At 34.5% G+C, this 23,414-nt stretch overlaps 1 protein-coding gene across 2 annotated transcripts in view; it reads right to left on the bottom strand.

Moving 5' to 3' along the window:
* Positions 1 to 1,771: 1,771 nt before the first annotated feature.
* XPO1 (exportin 1) overlaps positions 1,772 to 23,414 on the bottom strand; it is a 41,123-nt gene continuing 19,480 nt past the window's right edge. For both annotated transcript variants that reach the window (XM_061155224.1, XM_061155225.1), the window contains 21 exons: positions 16,522 to 16,583; positions 16,249 to 16,293; positions 15,350 to 15,531; positions 13,946 to 13,994; positions 13,745 to 13,864; positions 12,517 to 12,645; positions 11,704 to 11,862; positions 10,540 to 10,737; positions 10,066 to 10,204; positions 9,688 to 9,869; positions 9,451 to 9,607; positions 9,198 to 9,361; positions 8,762 to 8,896; positions 8,249 to 8,432; positions 7,673 to 7,779; positions 5,489 to 5,683; positions 4,637 to 4,805; positions 4,095 to 4,229; positions 3,850 to 4,009; positions 3,673 to 3,769; positions 1,772 to 2,845 (listed from right to left, as the gene is read on the bottom strand). In XM_061155224.1, coding sequence (XP_061011207.1) covers positions 2,699 to 2,845; positions 3,673 to 3,769; positions 3,850 to 4,009; positions 4,095 to 4,229; positions 4,637 to 4,805; positions 5,489 to 5,683; positions 7,673 to 7,779; positions 8,249 to 8,432; positions 8,762 to 8,896; positions 9,198 to 9,361; positions 9,451 to 9,607; positions 9,688 to 9,869; positions 10,066 to 10,204; positions 10,540 to 10,737; positions 11,704 to 11,862; positions 12,517 to 12,645; positions 13,745 to 13,864; positions 13,946 to 13,994; positions 15,350 to 15,531; positions 16,249 to 16,293; positions 16,522 to 16,583 — 2,915 coding nt within the window. In that variant the 3' untranslated portion in view covers positions 1,772 to 2,698. The remainder of the gene's footprint in view (positions 2,846 to 3,672; positions 3,770 to 3,849; positions 4,010 to 4,094; positions 4,230 to 4,636; positions 4,806 to 5,488; positions 5,684 to 7,672; positions 7,780 to 8,248; positions 8,433 to 8,761; positions 8,897 to 9,197; positions 9,362 to 9,450; positions 9,608 to 9,687; positions 9,870 to 10,065; positions 10,205 to 10,539; positions 10,738 to 11,703; positions 11,863 to 12,516; positions 12,646 to 13,744; positions 13,865 to 13,945; positions 13,995 to 15,349; positions 15,532 to 16,248; positions 16,294 to 16,521; positions 16,584 to 23,414) is intronic.

Here is a 23,414-nt window from a genome sequence, read left to right as displayed (position 1 = left end):
TCAAATCTGTATCCTAGATCCTATCATAGACCTGATTCAATGTGGGGTTGATAGCCAGTGAAGTTTGAATTCACACTTTTTTCATTACTTTCTGCTTTTTTTTCCCAACTCTAAGGTATTAACTGCAAGATGTACTTTTATAAACCATCAAGAACAAGTAAACACTTTCAACTATGACAATAGTCCTTACTAAAAATAAAAATTGGTTACAGAAGCCTTTTTAAAACCTCAGTATCAACTTCTTATAAATAAAATTGCACTGCTTGGCATTTGGTGAACAATTCTTTGCATTATAGCTTATGGACAGTTTCCCTGCTTAGGTCCCAAGAAAAACTTGGTTGCCACTAATGTAAGAAAATATGGAAGTGTGATTATTCTTCCAATGATTATTTCCTCCCCCCTCATCAAGTTTATATCCTTCTGCCTTCATATGCCTTTTTGCATAGAAGTAACATTTTGTTGCTGACCAATCTAAGACTCTTTAATATTTTTTGTAAGACAATTATAAATAGCAATAAATGCATACAATTATTAACTGAGTTCACACATGGACAAGCAGGGAAATATATCAACGGTACTGCCTAGCCACCACAGTTTTTAAGGTGCCACAGATTTTCAGACATGCTAAAATGATAGAACTGCATCCTACTGTTGATATCCTCATAACTGACTCAGGAATTAGCTTTTGTGATACCATCTTCAGTTCAAATGACTTGCCTATGATTCTAATGGGTGTCTAAACCAAGATTCAGACATACTTAAGAGATAATTCCTGTTCTCTCTCACGATTTATAACAACTGAGACGCTGCCTTGTTGCAAGAGTTAAACAACACCGAGCCAAACATTTCCAATGGCCAGTTTATCAGTATGCTTTCTTGTAAAACACGTTGAGGCTGGCCTGATATGATTAACTTTTATTCAAGCAAGAAATGCCCACAATAGATTTAATTTTCTATTAGCATGTTCTCATTTTGGCCAAAGTTTGGTTTCTTTAACATTCAAAACATATCAAGGTAGGCAATGGGGCTGTAGGGTAAGAACATTATACATAACCACTGATGGAAAGCTGATTTCAAATACAGCATACGATTTGAAACTGAACTCTTTGAACTGTTCCAAGAAAACTTATTTATAGGCAAACACCAGTAAGAAAATCAAAGCTTTTAACAAAGCTAAAGTATTAAACAAAGTACTTCAATATTCCTCTGTATATTTAAAACATCTTACTATTTGTTATTTTAAAAAGACTTTTATGCATGATTATATTCTACTGAAATAATGCCAATCTTTGCCAAAGACCTATATAAAAAGTTAGGAGAATAGCAATTATACGAAGTTGCCGATTCTCCACAAACATGAGGCACTTCAAATGCTTAGGTTTTAGTTGAGATACATAGAAAGCTAATTTAATCATCTGGAAACAGGCTCACCCAAGCAGGTTTCCTTTTTCTATTCCCTTTTCATATTTTGTAGGGACTCTATAGCTTTGTTACCCCCAGCTCCTAACCAGAGGAAAGATGCTTTTTAACTGCAAGTAAAGGTAAAATGTGCGCCAAGCAAGCTGTCACAGGAGGGATTTGTTTCTTGGGAACAGAAGGTATCTCAGGAACATGTTCATTTTATACAAGTGCTGCCTTTACTCAATAACCTTAAAAATAATACTTGGAAGTCAACAGTTATCAAAATTCATTTAAAAATGTTACCTAATACCTAAACATAAATAACCACTTTCATTAATACAGGAATAAGTTTGAGCCAATAAAGGGAAAATAAATGTAAACCAAGTTTATTTTGCTTTTTAAGTAGTGTTCTTAAAGCACTACAGCTTGGTAAACAATGTAAATTAGTATAAGTCATCTCAAAAGCCAGAGTTCTGTTTTGTTTGTTTTTAATGAGTTGTTAAAAAGATGCAGCCTATTCTAACAGGATAAATATTTTTAACCATTTCACTTTGAGTTAATGAAGGCTCACAAATGAGCAACACTCCTCATTGAGGAAAACAAAAAGCTGTTGTCGACAAGCGACAGCACACACACACAAAAACAAAAAGAACTGTGTAAAAATAACTAACTGTGTTCCCATATTTTTTGAAGTCGTTTACAATGGGATGATATGCACATGATCTTGCTGCAAACTTGCCATACAGACTTGTAATACATGTAGTCTAGACAAACAATTCAGTCCAAGAGGTGCTAACTTCAGACAATGCAGCACTATAATCCTTTTAACAACGCAATCTGTTTTACTCATTATCTTTTCTTCTAGACTGAAATACAGGCTAGAAAGAAAATGCTCCCTAATTAAAAACTGGTATTGTTTACAGGAAAAAATTGTATACTTTTGCATCAGAATTTACAAGTATATGTTCAAATTGGATTTGCCTCCTCCCCCCATCCCAGCCACAAAATGGGGATGAAGTTAAAATTTTTAAAAATGCCGTAATTTTCAACTTCATGCAAACTAAATAAAGATGACCAAAACAAAAGCTTAAACAATGGAAGGATATTTCACAGAAAATTTCTTATACAAAAAACACATAAGAAAAAGGGCCACTAGGTGACATTTTAATTTACAAATTGGCATCATTTTGGTCGACAAATATCCAGATGCTGTTTTCATCTGCTAACAAGAGTTGCAGAGGAAAAGAAAAAAAAAAAAAGAAGAAAAAAAAAAAACAACCCAGCATGACTTCTGATTTTAATCACACATTTCTTCTGGAATCTCATGTGGATTCAGGATGCCTGGGACAGACATCTGAAGTTTGTGTTTCTCTTCCTGAGCCTGTCGAAGGGCTGTTTCTCGTTCTTCCAAAAAGAGATCTGATGTATCTTCACCTGCAAACTCCTGTGAAAAGATAGTTAACTGTCATCATACTTAGCAATGTAATTTATCCATCAATCATTGGGCTTAAATTATATATATAATTCTACACAGTTGAATTAAAAACTAAATGTGTTAGTTGGGAGGGAAAGATTACAAAAGAGGGATAGTATAATGCCCCATATAAAACATACTTCAAGAGCAATGATAATAAGACTAATGATCAAGTTTAAGTATATTATCATTGTCCTCACAGCTATGTTATCAATTTTCATCCTTTATAACTCTACGAATTATTTTTTTTACACCTAATTTAAAAAAAAACTTTGTATTTTGGAGGGGGGGGAACCTGCATATGTTATGTGTGATCAATTCTTATTTAATAGGTAAGGACAAGAATTCATCAACTCTTTTTGATTTCTTTAAAACACGATGTGATACAACAAAAATTCCTCTTCCCATAAGTCAACAAAGCATTCTAACAGCAGTAAAAAACAGGCTGATATCTGCTAATCGTCATGGTTCCCCCTAAAATGAATTCTTTACTAACAATGTGGAAAATCCCAAGAGGAACTATCAATGTAGTTCCTTCCCCCTACTCCTTTAAAAATATCTATGGGATTCAATCACAATGTTGCAATAGACATAAGTTACCACAAATATTTTAAACCTATCTCCTCTTCTGGCCCTGATTTAAAGTTTTCCTTTCTGTAATCTATCTCAAGAGTAAGACTGTACATATTTTAAAAGCACACTTATTTTGCTCATTACAAAAAGTGGTCAATTCTGGATGCAAGAATTCAATCAGTATTTACTCTCAATATTTCTGAAACTGCAAATAAAATACATACCTTTATCTGTACCAGGAAATCCCGAAGATGTTCCTTGAATGCAGGAATATCCTGATTTAAGCTGAAAAGTCCTGTCACAAAGAGCTTTACTTGAGCGCTGCAAGTTAAAACACAATGATTAATCGCTTAAAAAAAAAACCCTGAAAAAAATTTAAGTTTATAAAAAGGGATATTTACTCTTGTAGATGAGGGAATGCAGACTTAAGAAGATTAGCCACATATTCCTGAATAAACATTTGGTTGTTAACTGGATTTCCAGGATTTAATGGTGTACTTATTTTTCCTTCTTCAACCAAATTAAACATATATGCAAGGATAGATGCATGCATTGTTAAACCTGTTGATAAGAAGGACATCATTAAACTCTAAGATGTAGTAACAATCAGAAGGAACATAGAATTTTTACAGCTTTAAATTCTTACCAGCAGTATGTGAGGTGTCTGTCACAACAGAAAAGATATGCTGAAGAATATCACAAAAATAAGTCTGATAAAAACTCTGAGCTGCAGCTTCTTCTTGTGCAACATTTTGTAACAATGTAAAAAGTATCTGTAAGCCTAAAAGACATATAAAGCCAAGTTATTTCATACTGACAACATTCACAATGGTACTTCAGCTATTAAACAATTCAAAGTCCCTCTTTTTTTTTTTTTTTCTTAAACTGAAGACAATTATTTGCCTAAATTATCTTGACTCAGTAATGGAGTTAAATTAGAATCAATGACTGCTTACTTACAGACTAATCTAACCATTACCACCTGTCCATTATTTCTTAAGGTTTAGTTGATTTCTCTCCACATCCATTACTGATGCACTCAAACAAAACCATGACAAGTGAAGTGATGATACCTCTTGTCTGCAACTATGAATACATAGATAGATGGGTGTCTGTCTTTAAGTGTCTGTATGTGGATTTTGGGTTGGTAGGCAAATGAATAAAGAACATCATTTTTATGTTATTTACCTGTATCTGCTACATTCCTCATGGTATGTTTGAAAGCCCAAATAATAGAATCCAAAACAAGTTTAAACTGTGCAGGTGGAATAGCCAGGAACGCTGGGAAACAATGAGAATTGACAGCCTGAAGTAGTAAGAAAAAGTTCGTTCTGTGTTCAGGATATTCTTCAAAGTCCTAAAAATAAATGGTGGGAACAAAAGAGACGTTTCAATGCCTTAAACTGTATGAGATGGAAGAGGGAAAGCAAGCCCTAATTCATTATAAATATGTGTAGTTGTTAGTGGACCTAAGATATATGGCCTACTGAAAGTCAAACTCACAGATAATACAATTCACCTGGTAAGGGAGAACAAAATTACTATCCTTTACACAAATGACTTGTCAATATGAAGGTCATCTTATTATAAAGAGAACTTAACAAAACCCACAAAGACTGTCACATTTTCTATTAGCATTGAGACTTGCTAGAGATGTGCTACCACTTTAAAGTGACTTTGAGATCAGTAACACAGATTAGAAAAGTCTACTGTGTAAAATGTGTACACGTATATTTACATATTTTTCTTTTGGTTAATACATTTTCCCATTCTTTATAAGCACATACTACACTTTACTAAAAACCCAGTGACTAAAATGTTTCAAGTTTTAAATAAATGCTAGCTGCTACTTGAATAAAAAACTTTGGCAAATTTAAAAACAAGTACTTTTCTTAAGTACTTTTCTTATCTAGAAGTTCAAATGTTTTAACATCAGAGCCTAAAATTTATGCTATGCTCATAGACAGCCATTACGCTTTTAAAAGTTGTATGAATAACTGTAGAACTTGCCATTATGTAACTGAAATGTAAAATGCATACCTTATTTATCATATTCAATGTGCACTCAAAAACAGCATCAAATATTTGAGGTATTTCAGCTGTTATATGTCCTCCTAACTTGTTGACAATAATAGCCATAGTACTAAGTACTTCTGGCTCTCTAGCAGCTGGGACATTTCTCTGGTAATCAATGAGAACTGCATCCAACAAAGGAGGAACAAAATTTTCAGCTACCTGTTTAAAAAAAATTAGAAAACTTTTAATTTTAATCCAGGCACTTGCTAACTTACTAAGCAGCTAGGTCAATGTCACCTTGTAAGACTTAATTTAGGTTGATTATCTACTGAAAAATGGAAACTCTTATGGCTTTAATTCTGGTGTATTAGAACTTTACAAAGAAAAATCAAGAACTCAAAATAGGCAGAAAAGGGCCATCGCCATTGTACAGTTTAAATCTATACTTATTAAAGAAAACTGGGGCCTGCAATCAAGTGACTAGCTCTAAGTATTATGGCAGGACCAAGATTCTAGGGATACTGTGTGTCTGTGTGTGAGGCATGGGGAGGGTAAAGCCTAACTGTACACCAAAGTATTCATATCTAACCAAAATCAGACATCCACCATCAATGCTTTTTTAAATTTAATGAATGCGAACCAACAGTTTAATAATCAGAAATAATAACCATTACTTACTCTCAAAAAAGGAACTACACTATGCCAGAAAGACCGTGGTAGGCTTTCCGAGATTCCCAATAAACAGTCTAAGGTGTAAACTCTTATGTTTTATAATACATCCTCCATTAAGATGTGCTCAATAAATATGATCATGTTTCATTTAACTAAACAGTAATAGTGTCCCAATACACAAAATAGGCCTAGTAAGATTTGAAGGATAAGCACAAAATTATTTTTCTTTTACTTACTAGGTTTTCTCTTAACTAGAACCGATTCTCCCTTCTTTTTCTTCCTTTAAGTTCTACTCAGACGTGATTAAGTTGTACAAGTTTACTTACATACATCATGAACTGATTATAGAAGATAAGTTTAGTGATCATCATAGATATCTTATATATAACACCTCATATAGATACAAACAGAAAAAAAGTTGTGATAAAAATGTTTTAAGATTTACTCAACTTTCTTATAAAACATACAGCAGTGTAAATTTTATATACCAGGTTTGTACGTTACATCCTTTTTTTGACCTACAACATGACATTAGTTCCTATTAACACAGTCTAGTGATTTAATATTTTTATACATTCTAAAATGATCACATTAAATCTAGTTATGGTCTGTCACTATAAAAAGATATTAGTTCTTGACTATTATACACTATTTCCCATACTGTATACTTCATACCCATGCCTCACTTATCCTTTCCTTGCCCACTCTCATATTTCCACTCTTAACATTGAATTTATTTTCCTACACACTGGATCTGAATTATTTGACTATCTTTGAATTCACAACCCCAAAGTTCAACATAAATCTTAGCTGCAAACTAGTTTGATACCTTGGTAATTTCCTGAAAAAATTTTCCAGTATCAATAGGAACAATAGTAAAATATCAAATTTATGAAAGTAAGTAGCGCAGTTTTCAATGCTACCGCCACACAATAGTAATGAACAGGAAAGGATTTATCATAATGTTCCAAGGACCCAAAGAACGAAAGGTTTAACAATAACTAAACATAAACAGCTCTCCCAAGTTCACGCATATGGAGCTAGTTACTTTCTGAAAACCATTTAAGACTGACAGGAATAAGACAACAAAACAGACTTTCAACTAGGAAACTGCTTATTCCCACTAAGGAGGTAAGCAGCTCTTATGACAGCTTTACAAATTGCTCCCAAAACCATCAGGAAAAAAAATTTCATTTGAACTCTATCCATGGAAAATAAAAATGACCCAAAAACATCACCACCCTCCCCCTACCAGCAGAAATTTCTTTGGAAGAAGGTATGTATCTTGGGCTTCCCTGGTGGCTCAGCGGGTAAAAGAATCTGCGTGCAATGCGGAAGACCTGTGTTCGATTCCTGGGTTGGGAAGATCCCCTGGAGAAAGGATCTTACTATTTTAACAAACTCCAGAACTCCAATAAATAGAATGCTATAAAGTAACACCAAATGTAAACATCTAAATTACCTTTTAAATAGCTAAATGCACATTCTAGAGAGTGCAGTATCAACTTTAAAAAACAAAAATGACATCTCACTTACCATCTGTGGATCATTAGACCGGCTCACCCAACCAGATATTAACTTTAAAGTTTCTCTTTTTACTGTTCGCATACTTCTAATCAATGGTTGCTTTGTAACCATCTCACCTAAAAAACAGAATCAGGTGGAATCCAATTTGACAACTAAAATTCTACATTGGCAGTGTACTTCAGATAATATTTGTTTCCACTCTCCATTAGAAAACCTAAAGACAAAGAGTGCTAGTGCTCATTTATGTCCAACTCTTTGCAACCCTATGAACTATAGCTTGCCAGAATCTCTTGTCCCCAGGATTTTTCCAGGCAAGAGGACTAGAGTACTAGAGTGTGCTGTCATTTCCCCCTCCAGGGGATCTTCCCGACTCAGCCACCCAGAATGCCCCAAAAAACGAGAGGACACAGATTAATTTCCTGGGAAACAAGACTAATTTTATAAGGGAAAGGGGCAAGTGCGACTCATTAAAAATTGTTGAAGATTGCCTAAAGCATGGGAGGTATTTTGTCAAAAGTGCTAAATGCTTATGGCTAAGGCAGTGAATGTAGAACTGACATTTCATGAGAATTCAGAATTGCTTACCATTAGCTTGAATAGCTGCAGAAATATTTTCACTGAGGCACTTGTATACATTAAGCATATCTAAATAAATTCTCCCAAGCTGAATCACAAATGGGTGTCCAACTGCTTTGCAAGCTCTCACATTTGTTTTCAGTATGCTACCAAGTTGCTTGACTGTTTCAGGATCTTTAAGTATATCCACATTCTATAAGAACAAACCACAACTCCATTTATTGTAACAGAATTCTTTTTGCTGAAGCAAAAAAAATTACCCACATTACTACAAACCACCATCACATATATAATCCTAAAGTGTAAAAGTACTGCAAAAGTCTTTATTACTAAAGAATGGAGGAAAGTATTTCCCAAAATATCATCCAAACAGAATAAAAATGTTACCATTCTTTCAATGTGCAAAAGCACACAAAGCACTATGGATCAGATATACATGTCAAGGTACTAAATTTACTACTTTTGTAAATGTAACTTTCTTAGATTCCATCAGAACTTTTACAAAAAGTAACTAAAACTTACTTTGGTTGCTTGCTGGATTATGCTGTCCCAAACCTGATTAGGAAGTAGCATATATTTTTCTATCAAATGTTCTTGTACTGTTTGGTCTGTTTGTGCACCAATCATATACCCCACAGCTTCATAAAATGTATGGACCTATGTTAAAAGACAGACATTTTACTTGTATGCCTCATAATAAGGAAAATCACATACAAATAATTCACTTACACACTTAAGCTAATTTTGTTAATATGTCAGTGATAAACAGTAAATCAGTTTAACAACACTTCTGACTGAATTTCTGCCTCACTATAAAAATTAGAACAGAAACACTTTAATTTAATCCATTAGTGGCGTTCTACCCCTATTAATGAATTCTCATTAAAGCAGTAGTTATTTTCTAAGAAAAATATGCTTACTGAAAAAAAGAAAAAGAAAAATATGCTGATACACATACCTGTTGAGGCTGAAGATCACAAATTATAGTGTTAATGTTGTTCAAAATCTCATCAATAAATGGCATTACTTCTCCAACCTGAACCTGAACGAAATGCCTGCGGCACTTTTGCGCTATTTTAATGAAAGTATCACAAGCCATGTCCTGGACTCCATCATGGGTCTCTTAACAAAACAAAAATAAAAAAAAATTCAAAAAAATTTTGCTTTTTCCATTAAGCAAAAATAAAATCTATTAAGCAAACAGGATTTACCATGCATGAATTCGAAGAGTTTGTTAACTACTGTCTTCAAAAATTTCCAGTGAGCTCTTAAAAATCGTGGATATTGACCTACTATGTACATGATATTTGATGCAATAATAGCTTTATTATCTTTGCCTCTTTTCTGTTCACATAATCCTAATAGATCCTGTAAAGTGAGAAAAATTTCAGTCATTTACAGTAAAACACACTATCAAGGTTCCAGTTCACACCTAATCTCTTGCATACCTTTATAACAGTAACAAGAAATCGCTTTTCATCCTCTTCATGCATTGCTCCACTAATGGAGCCTATTGCCCAACACAATGTATTCAAATTCTTCCATGACCACTCCGTACCATTCACTTGATTGTGAAGCTTCTCGGTCATTATTCTTTCCGTATCTACATAATCCAGATGAGTAAGATAAACTACAAGGAAGGAAAAAAATTCCATGTTTTAAAATGCAAAACTTAATGAGCAAAAAAGATTTTTACTAAGACCAACAGCACCCTAATAAGGATGGCTATTAACAGACTCAGAAACTAAGCATGGCTAAACAGTATTTCCACAAAAGAAGAGAACTTTTAAAAATAAGGATTAAATTAGTAGTATTTATCTACTTACCTAATGTTTCTCTCATATTCTTATACAAATTTATGGAATCTGTATCCTTCATGAATTCTCTTACAACTTCTCCCTGATCATTTTCTACAACTAATACTTCCTCTGGTTTAGCCATTCTACTAACCATTAATAAACGGACCTATTCAACAATTAAAAAAAAAAGATCTGTTAGATCTCTGAAATCAGTTACATCAAATATAACTCGCACTCTCAAAAATTGGCACTCAACACCAACATACCGAACAAAATCATGCCCACAATATAAAACAATAAACATACTTAAAATGTAACTCTACAATAATTTTCAATCTAAACATGGACAAAAATCAACTGTTAACTTTCCTGCATCTCATTTGCATTCCTAACAAACTCACAGGTTGTGCTTGGATAGATTCAGCCAAAAAATAAAAGCCAGCATTTTCATTTGGTCCTCCAAAATCAGAGAAAGCACACTCAACCACACACTGTTGTTACCTTGGACAATACAGGCAAATACAGCTGTCTCCTAGGAGGAACATCAAAATGCTGACTTCCAGATAGCAATGGAGAGGCAGACGTTGAGAACGGGCTCTCTCTATAGAGTTCAGCTGCCAGGTGATTCCAGTACTCAAGACAAATCTTAAAGATTTCAGTTTCCTCTACTTCGGATACCAACAACATATAATGAAGGGCCTACACAGAAGACCAAAACTATTAAAACAATCCTTAGACATTACTAATCAACCTTAAACTGCTTTCCATTTGCTATGTTAATGGGAAATAAAATTTCACATTGCTTTTTGTACACTCTCAAGTTTCATCATTTACCAAATATACAGTAGAAATTGTATAGGAGCAAAGTGTGCTTTCTTCTGACATGTCCTACAACATGCTAAGAAACTTACATGACTGTAAAAAAATATGGACATCAAATGATATTTGGTAACAGCAAAAGGGAGAAATAATTGAAATGTTCAACAGATGAACAGACACAAAAAATGATGTATATCCATATAAAGGGATATTATTCTGCATGAAAGGGATGAAGTACTGACATGTGCTGTAACATGGTAATATGTTAAGTGCAAGAAAGCAGTAACAACAAAAGTCCATATATTATAATTCCAGTTATATGAAAGGTTTAGAATAGGTAAATCCATTGAGTTGTAAAGCAAATTACTTGTTGCTAGGGACTAGAGACAAGAGCAGAACGGAATGACTTGTTTCAATAGGTACCTTTATCCTTCGTGGGTAATGAAAAAATGTTTTAGAATAGATAGATGGCTGACAACACTGTGAATGTACTAACTACCAGTCGTGCAATCTGTGAATGTACTAAACACCACTCACGCAATTTAAAAGTTGTATGTTGTTACACCTCTATTATAAAACAAGGTTTTTAGACTTTTCATCTTAGAAATGACCCATACGCACATTTATTGGAATTTAATTTACATTGTAAATTACTGATCTGGCATTGAGTAGAACACAGAAATCAGGATACTTGGCTTCTGACTAGAATTCAGAATTGACAGCATGTACTTGTATTGTGGAGACAAATAATAAGATATGTCAAAGAGTAAGTCAAAACCATTTTAGAACAAAAGCATAGTTTAAATTATTATTAATTTCAGAAGCCAAAAGCTCCACAAAGCCTACCTCCATGAGTGTTTCCCTGAGATTTAATCTTTTCTCTATAAGTTGACCATGTTCTTTAAGAAAGGTGCAGAGAAACAAACTAAGATTTTGAATAAAGTTCTGTTCATCATCCTTTCCATTTGAGTATGCAAGTCGAATATTGGTATTTAGAGGAAGCATCTGCAAATTTAAATATAGATCATAAGCCTTCAAAATAACAACAAAGATACTACATTTAAGTTCTAAATTTCCCCCCCATTTTATTAATTTTAAAACATATGGAGTTAAATAGCTATCTTTAAAAAAAAATGCCTTGGTCTATTATATCCATTTTTGTACCTTTTTGTCCTAGCTTTTGTTTTTTAAATCAATAGCATAGTAAGATTTCCTTAAAGATGATCCTTTGAAATTTTTCCTAAATCAGTTTTCCCACCTTAGTGTTATTAAAAATGTTCAAATATGTAGTTGATTCAGATTACAAACCTATTATGTAGCAATGTAGTTTTATGATTAACCTTCTAGATAATTTCATATATACCTAGTCAAACTAGGACTTAGCTGATTCCGTTATTTAAAAGATGGAAGGTCAAAGGCAGAATATTAAACCCCAAGTGACCAAAACTTTAAATTCTTCAGAAACTAATTATCAAAACATTCCCAGAACCTTTATTTCAAGGATTCTCAAAATTTCTAGCTTACCCTTCATTTTATATAATAAACACAGAATTGCACTGATCTATTAATGTTAAGCTGTGGTGAAATGTTTCAACTGAAATCCAACTTTTTCTAAGGCACTAAAAGTGTTTAGTCAGTTTAATAAGAGTGTTACATTACCTGTTTTAGCTGCATCATTGTCAGTGTAAATAGCGTTACAAATTGCTCCTCATACTGGCTTACACTCACGCCAGCAATCTCAGTGAGGCACTTCAGAGAGACATTTCGAAACATTGGAACATTCAGGAACTATTTTAATTAAAAGAACGGGGAGAGAGGGAGCATAAAATTAAATGGCCTGAAACACTTTACTTAAAATTAACAATTAAAAAAATAATGAAGGATTTAGAAATCGGGAACACTGGGGGGAAAAAATCTGGCAAATAGGTGGTGATACAGGTTTTTGGTACCTATATTTTAAGGAAATTTCATTATCCACCCAATGGACAGTAAAATTTAAAAGCAAACTGTGCTTTCTTTTGATGTGTCTTTAGACATCTGAAAAACACGAAGTTGCTTAGAAACTTTTCTCATCGTCTACTACATGACTTTTAAAGACATGTTTTCTGTATAATCTGAAAATATTATAATTGTTTAAGATTCTAAGAGATCAGCAATATACCTAAGATTAACAAAGATGTAGGGAACTGGCTCTTTCATATTTTATTGTTGAGAAGGAATAAATGTAGCCTCCCATTTGTGGGTGGCAATTTGATGAGCATCAAAAGCCTTAAAAATGGACATACTTCTTGACCAACACTTGACCAACATGTATTAAAATTTGCACAAAGTAAGTATCTGTACAAGTACATAAATGCCCAACATTTCCCGTGATATTATTGACAACAGCAAGCAATTTAAAATAAACTTTCTATTGATAAAATGGTCGCTCTAACATAGTAAATTCACATTAGAACATGACCCCATCAAGTCCTGAACTACAAAGCCCCAAATATAAGTTATAACAGTCTGCTTTTAGAGGGTCTTGATTAAATACATAATTTATTCATTACATTTGATTAGAAAACATCTGAAAATACAACCAGTTGGTAATTGAATATCTCTGGATAAACAATTACAAGACTTTATATAGGCATTACATGCTACTGCAAACAATTAGTTGTTCACATAGAATATAAGAGACTGCCTAGTAAAGTGACAGTATCAAAAGATTCTGACACTGTTCTTAAAAATCAGTAGCTGAAACTGCAGAAAAGTTCTTCTCAGCAGTTTTCTCATCTCAGAAATAAGGCTGATTATGGTTATGAATGCAGATTGGTTTTTCTATTCAAAAGCATAGTTGTGCAAACTTTATTTATAAGAAAGTAACTGAAATGCATTCACATACCTTATAAATTAATGTGCTGATTAACTTGGTCTCAAAAATATATCCAAGCGGAATCCAGTTAAGAAATCTGAGCAACGTTTCTAAAGTTGCATGTACAAGTGGAGCATTTTGGGAATTTTCCTACAACAAAAACATGTTTTTCAATTAACATCTTCCTATAATAATAGTTATTTTTTAAAAACTGAAATTAAAAACACTTACCATCACAAACTGACAAAGCTGAAAAATTTGTGAGAATTCGTTGCACATGCTAAAGAAAAACAAAAAAGTGATCAGTTTAGAAGAAATGCTGTAACTATTTACAGAGTAACAACATTTCAGCAGCCATTAAAACCCGAGTTACTTCTATTTATAAACACAGGTATCAATAATTTCATCGAAAGTTATGAAGTTGGGACATTCCTGGTGGTCCAGTGGCTAAGACTCTGGCTTTGATCCCTGGTCAGGGAACTAGAACCCACATGCCACAACTAAGACATGGCACAGCCAAATAAATACATGTGCCATGCTTAAGCTGCTTGTGTCTGACTCTTTGTAACTCTATGAACTGGAGACTGCCAGGCTCCTCTGTCCACAGGGATTCTCCAGGCAAGAATATTGGAATGGGTTGCTGTGTCCTCCTCCAAGGATCTTCCCAACCCAGGGATCAAACCCATGTCTCCAACACTGCAGGCGGATTCTTTACCGTCTGAGCCACCAGGTAAATAAATAAATATTTAAATAAATTAGTTACTAAAACTATGAGTAAGTATCATTCTTTTAAAACTCACCTATAAAGGGCATGTTAATTTCCTTTCTTAAAGGTTTGGTTTTTATGTCATCCTTAATCTATTTTAAAAATTTCAATTAACATAGTCTTTTACTAATTTTTTTAGTTTGGTCATGCAGCATGGCTTGCAGGATCTTAATGACCCAACCAAGGATCGAACCAGTGCTCCCTGAAGTGGAAATTCTGAGTCTTAACCACTGGGCCACCAGGGATATCCCTCAATCTAGTCTTATTTTTTTATTATTATTATTTTTTAATCTAGTCTTTTAAATCCAGACAGTTGAAATAAAACTCTCCAAATGGAAAGAAGCAGTGTTAAATATCCCTAATCCATTGTGCTTACACACCGAACCAGAGATAAAAATTCTAAATTCTGAAGCTACTTCAAACACAAAGGTAAAATATTTGTTCCATAATGACTAAACACATTTTTATTACTATGTTGAAGAAAATAAAATCTGCCATGTTTCTGGTGTTAACTATAGGAAAATGGATAAAATGTAGGAACAGCAGAATTCAGTAGACATTTGGACACAAGTCATATCCTTGGACCTGTAATTAACTAGGCACCATATAAAACAGACTCCCAAGAACTTTCTGGGAATTCTTAATCTATATTCTTTCCACATAACATGTATGAAGTTACTTTGCTGTAATACCACACATATTTTTCAAGCCTCCCCAATTTAGAATATTAGGGAATTTAAGCATTATTTAAATTTGAAGTAAAAAAGAATTTAAAATGTATTAACTTGTTTCTTAAATATTTATAATCTACCTCCAATTTCTTGAAAGTGTTTGAAAAATTGCTTAAAAATTCTAAAGCAATTACTTGCCTGTCTTTCAAATGCTTAGCTTTCACTTGGGTTATCTGTCCACTAGAAAAATCAAATACTTCTTCACTCAAGAGTTTCAGAATCACCATATTATTCTGACAGAGACTTTCACTGGTCCGACTTGCTCCAACAATGTCACTGATAAAAGTTGGCCAGTGTTTTGGCCACTCCTGTTTAAGTATCTAAAATAAAATAGAAAGTGTTAATTTCTTTTCACTTGTCAAGTGCAAATAAACAAACTTCATAGAAATTGTGTGATACCAAAAGCAGAAGCAAATTATCAACCACCCTTCATTTTGTTCCCCTTTATCAAGACAGGAAATGTTCCAGTCTCTACACAGAATATACTGAGTAAACAAACAAACAAACAAACAGAGAGAACATACTGAGTAGAAACTACAAAGCCCCATGTCTTAAATGCTCCATTCTCAGGAAGATTTTTGTACGTATTTTAAAAGTTATGTAAATTAAAATTTTCTAGTTAGATATATAGAAAGTTTAAAAAACAGGTAAAGTATAAAGATCAATTAAACGGATGCTTGAATTCAAAGCAATTTTTAAATGCATCAGTAAGACTGAGATAGCTGACATGGAAAAGAAAGAAACAATATGGGGCAAAAATTTTTTAATGAGTCCAACCCATATTGGAGCCAAAGAAGTGAAGTTTTTACAGTATTTGTAAATACTGTAGTGCTCTTTGTAAATACTACCACAGCATATTAACAACCTTAAATGTTAGACAATGGGCTAACTATTGTAAACACTGTGAGGACTACTATCACCACTTTGCAAGATGTTTAGTTAATCAATAAAATAGAATACTTTGTTCAATTTATCAGCCTAATTCTCAGGGAAGCACTTAATTCTCAGGGAAAACAATGTATCAAGTAAAATCTTACCTGAACGAGAATCATATTTAACTTCCCGATATATACCTTTTCTTTCTAAGAAAAGAAATAAGTTTAAACGAGGACTTAAAAAAATTGATATAATAAATAACAAATGCAGGCAGCCCCCCATCCATGCCCGGCAGAAAGAACAAAGTGACTGCAGATCTGTCATAAATGATTTGCATATATGTCTATATGTCTGTGACAGAAGTGGGTTTAAGATCAAGATCCAATATTTAAATGATTTTACACTCTCACAGTAGCTTCCAAAAAAGCTCTTACCTCTACACAAGTTGGGTCAGATGATGTCTTGATAATGAGGCCCACAACGTATTTCTTAATCCCTATTAAAAAAAAATTATTCAGAACTTTATAGCATGCTATAAAATTGGGTAGGGGGAGGGCAGAGTAAAGTAAAGATCAGATCATACACCTGAATCCAATCACCAGTTATGACATTATGGGGAAAAATGTGTACTACTACTTTTTCAGTTTTGTGAATAAAGACAAAATATTGGTTTGACAACTATGAATTATTATCTTCTAAGATATTCTTTAATGCTACACAGCCAACTATACCAAGCTGTGATTTTTAAATTTAAAAAAAAAAAAAAAAAAAACCCACAACGGGAAACTTATGATTCCTTTAAAGAAACACAAAGTCAGATGTTAGTCCCTGTCAATTTATTTACAGCACTAAGCTAATCCTGTAAGTAATTTTACCTTGTTTGTTCTACAATGTAGAAAAAAAAGAGTTAAGAAAAAAGTTTTTATTTATATTCTTAAGGATACCTTTATAGCATTACCTATAACAGTTAACATTTCATGTCTTTGATTTTAATTTGCATCATTCAGAATTTACTGGGCATTTATCTACCATACGTCCCCTCAAAATTTTAAAGTAATGTAGTTCACCTTAAATTGATATACCGAAAGGATCTGATTTCCTAATCCAACAAATTATCTCTCCCTATGAAAAATAAAGACTAATTTCACATCTGTTTAATAATTTAGTTTTTGCCACCAAATGCTTTATGAAGATTTTCAAATTTTCAAAGCTATCTGAACTTCAGAAATACAAATGAAAGTTTATAAAACTGTGTCCCAACTCTCATCTAACAAATCTACACTGGACTCAATATCCATTGACCAATGCTAATTTATAAGAAACAGCTACCCAGAAATATAATCAACCCTAGGAAACAAAATGCCTATTTGATTGTAAAACTACCCCAATAGAGCAATTTTCATGATCATGTTAAGTTTAAGTGTTAAATTCACTCTTTGACCCCACAGTTCCTTCACTGGTAACTGAAAATAATTTCTATTAATTATGGTGGAACTGGCCATTTCAACATTCCAAATAAAAACAAAACTTTTAAAAAGCATTAATTATAAAAATATTTTCCTAATTGATGAAAAATTTCACAAGTAAAACAAAGACACATAGTAAAGGTTATTAATCAATTGAAAATGTAACCTTAAGTATTATCAATATCCACAATATAAGAATCATTTGAAAAACTGCCTGCCAGTTACCAAAGATTTAACTATATATACACAAATACAAATAATCCAGTGAAAACTGTTACTGACATTTTAAAAACTTCTACACTAGGCAAAGGCACCAGTAATAACTGTTGTAGATAGGATCCACCAATGAACATGCTGTGTGTGCTTAGTCAGTCGTGTCTGACTCTTTGTGACCCCATGGACTGTAGCCCACCAGGCTCCTCTGTTCATGGGGATTTCTCCAGGCAAGAATATTGGAGTGGGTTGCCATGCCCTCCTCCAGGGGATGTTCCCAACCCAGGGATCGAACCCCGGTCTCCCTCATTGCAGGTGGATTGTTTACCATCTGAGCCACCAGGAAAGCCCCAATGAATGAACTGAATGATACAACAAATCGGCAAAACTTCCAGGACAAACTAAGTTGTTAGTAGGAAAAACTAAATGGTATAAGTACATTCTGTACTTAGGGGGGCAACATTTTAGACAATGTTTCTGTTGTCTAAAATTATTAAAAAAAAAAAGAGGCTTTGTGGACACCCAAAATAAAACCAGGTTTAGATTCAATAAAGTGATTAAAAAAAAAAGAAACACCCAGAACTAGGGGAACTAGTTTTATTTTAAAATGAGTGCTAAATCATACCATTTAGTTAGGATAACCCACACAACAATCTCGTGTCCTTAATATCCATTAGATCATATCAAAACAATTCTGGTATTGCTGACCTTTCTGCTCTTTAGAGAAATTACTGTCATTAAGGCCCCTAAAAAATTAAGAAAAAGAGCCATTCTGAATAAACAGAAAACATCACTCTGAAACCACTAAATTCAGGCAAAAACATTGAACAGTAGTGGAACTACAATTTCTACCTCCATATGAGTTTGGAGGCTTCTCTCAGCCTCAGAAGAAAACAGAATCAGACTGAGTCTACAACTCTAATAGCAACTAAATAACTTTTTTTCAGAGACTTCTGAAATTCATCTATAAGATGGAGTAAAGAGCAAAAGATGAAACAGGAAAAATGTGAAATAAGTAGTAAATACACACACACAACCTCTAAGGATCTGAGAGACAAAACTAAGTCTCAACTTAGTATCACTAAATATCACTCTAAAATGATCAGTGTCCATTCAAAGCACTGAAACTACATGTGAAGACCTTTTCCATCAAGTACTGCAGCACACAGTGTCTGTTTAGAATCTCTTCCTGCTATGCACCTTGTATGATTAAGTACCATAATGCCCTCCCCAAACTTCTTCCCATTATTTACCAAAATTAAAAGAGTAAAAGAAGTCAATTAGGAATAGTTTTAAAATTGTGAATTACACCTTTGAAAAAAGAAATGGTGGGAATCCCCTGGTTGCCTAGTGGTTAGGATTTGGGGTTTTCACTGCCATGGCTTCAGTTCAATCCCTGTTTGAGAGGTAAAATTCTGCAAGCCATGTGGCTTAGCCAAAAGAATAAATAAATAAATGGTGTCACACATATCAAAGTAGAAAAGTCAGATGTTTACAAGTAACAGAGAAAGCTCGGCTTCTGAGATTTAACAGAAAACTATCCCAGACTTGACAAAAACAAAACCCCTTTATTCCCAGCATCTCTTTCTTTGTGCCAAATGAGCTAACTCATCTGCCAGTTGGGGGGAATAAAAATTTTTCAGTTTCTTCAGTTGTTTTATAAATAAAACAAATTTCTTAAAACAAGAACTATCTTTACAAGACTTCATATCCAATAAAAACCATACTAATCAGACATTATCTCTTTCCAATTATTCAGAAAGCATATGTGGAGAGACCAGGATACTCCTTCCAGCAGTCTTCTAAGTTCTTTTCTAGAAACCAAGAAAACTTAAGGACCATCCATGCATAGTTTCTTCAAAATATGGTACACTAGTATAAAAATGCCCAAATACTCACTGGAAGGTGGCTTATGGCACATGAATGCTCCTTATCCAAGAGTTTGTGTGTTAATAATCTTTCATAACTCTTATTTTTCTCAATATCAAGAAAAATGTCTTTGACAGTCTCATTTCAAATAAAAACAAAGCAACAACAAATAATTCACACAATTTCATAAACGGATAACAACAACAGTAGCTAGCTAAAAAGGTGAGATTTAAGTACATGTAATTCCCAAAGAAATGCTCAAACTACCACACCATTGCACTCCTCCCACATGCTAGTAAAGTATGCTCAAAATTCTCCAAGCCAAGCTTTAACAGTATGTGAACTCTGAACTTCCAGATGTTCAAGCTGGTTTTAGAAAAGGCAGAGGAACCAGAGATCAAATTGCCAACATCTGCTAGACCATCGAAAAAGCAAGAGTTCCAGAAAAACCTCTATTTCTACTTTATTGACTATGCCAAAGTCTTTTGACTGTGTGGACCACAACAAACTCTGGAAAATTCTTAAAGAGATGGGAATACCAGACCACCTGACCTGCCTCGAGAAATCTGTATGCAGGTAAGGAAGCAACAGTTAGAACTGGACATGGAACAACAGACTGGTACCAAATAGGAAAAGGAGTACGTCAAGGCTGTATATAGTCACCCTGCTTATTTAACTTATATGCAGAGTACATCATGAGAAAGCCTGGGCTGGAGGAAGCACAAGCTCGAATCAAGACTGCCGGGAGAAATATCGATAACCTCAGATGTGCAGATGACACCACCCTTATGGCAGAAAGCGAAGAAGAACTAAAGAGCCTCTTGAGAGAGTGAAAAAGTTGGCTTAAAACTCAACATTCAGAAAACTAAGATAATGGCATCTGGTCCCATCACTTCATGGCAAATACATGGGGAAACAATGGAAACTATGACAGACTATCTTTTCTTGGGCTCCAAAATCACTGCAGATGGTGACTATAGCCATGAAATTGAAAGACGCTTGCTCCTTGGAAGAAAAGTTATGATGAACCTAGACAACATTTTAAAAAGCAGACTTTACTTTGCCAACAATGGTCCATCTAGTCAAGGCTTTGGTTTTTCCAGTAGTCATGTATGGATGTGAGAGTGGGACTGTGAAGAAAGCTGAGTGCCGAAAAATTGATGCTTTTGAACTGTGGTGTTGGAGAAGACTCTTGAGAGTCCCTTGGACTGCAAGGAGATCCAACCAGTCCATCCTAAAGGAAATCAGTCCTGAATATTCTTTGAAAGGACTGATGCTGAAGCTGAAACTCCAATACTTTGGCCGCCTGATGCAAAGAACTGACTCATTGGAAAAGACCCTGATGCTGGGAAAGATTGAAGGCAGGAGAAGGGAATGACAGAAGATGAGATGGTTGGATGGGATAACCGACTCAATGGACATGAGTCTGAGTCAACTCCAGGAGTTGGCGATGGACAGGGAGGCCTGGGGTACTGCAGTCCATGGAGTCGCAAAGAGCTGGACGCAACTGAGCAACAGAACTGAACTCAACTCCCATCGGACTTAATAGTTATATATATCATCTTGAAAGTTATTTACACAACAATATTAACAGTCTTACCACGCCACCCCCCCCAGCAAGTTCTTGCAAATATTAAACACTTAACGACAAGGTAAAAGAAATGCATTAACAGAATGTGATTCACTAAAACCCTTTAAAATGGGAACTTACTGACTACAACACACCAATGGTGCCATATTCCCATAGAGGCAAAATGCCCTTTCTAAATTTAAATTTTAAGTTTGTTCATGAGCATCTTAGCTAATCAGTGATACAGACTATCTTTATATCATTAATATCATATTTTCAACCAAGTATAGAATTCTACCCATCAAGAGAAAAATACCAGTGAAAAAGTCGCAGAATCACATCCCTTGCTTTCATAGTGGCTAACTTTCATACACCACAGAAAATGGAGCGCCTTGACACACTATCACAAAAGGAAGCTACAATCAGGCAACACTGAGTTCAGTCTGGCCCAAACCATTGTGCAATGCTTAAACTCACTTTAAATGTGTGCTCTATAATCACATCCCTTCATCAAAAAGCCATGTGTAACTGAAACTTTTTCCTTTCCGTAAAAAAAGAAATAAAGAAAGAAATGTTACTTTCAGATGCATAGCAAAGTGATTCAGTTATATATACATAACACACATGCCTGTATACACATAGGGTTCCCTGGCGGCTCAGTGCTAAAGAACTCTCCTGCCAGTGCAGGAGACACAGGTTCAATCCCTGGATTGGGAATATACCCTGGAAAAGGAAATGGCAACCCACTACAATATTCCTGCCTGGAAAATCCCATGGATAGAGGCGCTTGGTGGGTTACACTGTCCCTGGGGTTGCAAAAGAGTTGGACATGACTTAGTGACAACAGCAACAACATACATGTTTTCAGATTGCCTTCCATTATAGTTTATTACAAGATTATTGACACTCAGTATACCACAATATATGTGCTATATGTATAGTAGGTCTCTGTTGTTTATTTTATATAGGAGTACTTCTATTGATCACATATCCCCAATTTATCCCTCCTCCCCTTTCAAACCCTTAGGTAACCATGAATTTGTTTTCTATGCCTTTGTTTAAATGAGCTCATTTGTATCACTTTTAAGGATTCCACATATGATACATCTGTCCTCTTACTTCACTTAGTATGATAATCTCCAGGTCTATCCAAGTGGCTGCAAATGACATTATTTCATTCTTTTTTATGTCTGAGTAATATCCCACTGAGTGCATGCACAACCCACTTCTTTCCCCACTCATCTGCCCATGGGTATTTAGGCTACTTCCATGTTTTGGCTCTTGGCCTCTTGACGAAGGTGAAAGAGGAAAGTGAAAAGGCTGGCTTAAAACTCAACATTCAAAAAAAAAAAGTCATGGCACCCAGTCCCATCATTTCATGGCAAATAAATGGGGAAACAACGACTGACTTTATTTTCTTTGGCTTGGAAAAAGATTTGATGCTTTTGAATTGTACTGCTAGAAGACTCTTTGGGAGTCCCTTGAGATACCAAGGAGATCAAACCAGCCAATCCTAAAGGAAATCAACCCCAAACATTGAGTGGAAGAATTGATGCTGAAGCAGAAGCTCCAATATTTCAGCCACCTGATGCAAAGAGCTGACTCATTAAAAAGACCATGAAGCTGGGAAAGATTGAAAGCAGGAAAAGGGGACAACAAAGGATGAGACGATTGGATGGCATCACCAACTCAAAGGACAGGAGTTTAAGGAAGCTCCCGGAGATGGTGAAGGAGAGGAAGCCTGGTGTGTTGTAGTCCATGGGGTCGCAAAGAGTCGGACACGACTTAGTGACTGAGCAAAAACAACATCTTGGCTATTGTAAACAGTACTACTATGAACACTGGGTTTCATATATTTTTTTTGAATCAGAGTTTTCATCTTTTCTGCGTATATGACCAGGAGTGGGATTACTGGCTCATATGGTAACTCTATTTTTAGTTTTTTAAGCACCCTCCATACTGTTCTCCATACTGACTGCACCAATTTACGTTCCTAACAGTATAGGAAAGTTCCTTTTTCTCCACATCCTCTCCTGCATTTATTATTTGTAGGCTTTTCTGATGATGGAGTGAGGTGATACCTTATTGTAGTTTCAATTTTCATTTCTCTAATAACTAGTGATACTGAGCATCTTTATATGTGCCTGTTGGCCAGAAAGGAAGGCACTTTTCCCATGTCATACTCTTATTACAAACCTGTCGACTTAAA

Source organism: Dama dama, chromosome 11 (genome assembly GCF_033118175.1).
Source record: "Dama dama isolate Ldn47 chromosome 11, ASM3311817v1, whole genome shotgun sequence".
NCBI lineage: Eukaryota > Metazoa > Chordata > Mammalia > Artiodactyla > Cervidae > Dama > Dama dama.
This window is presented reverse-complemented; position numbering and strand designations above follow the sequence as displayed.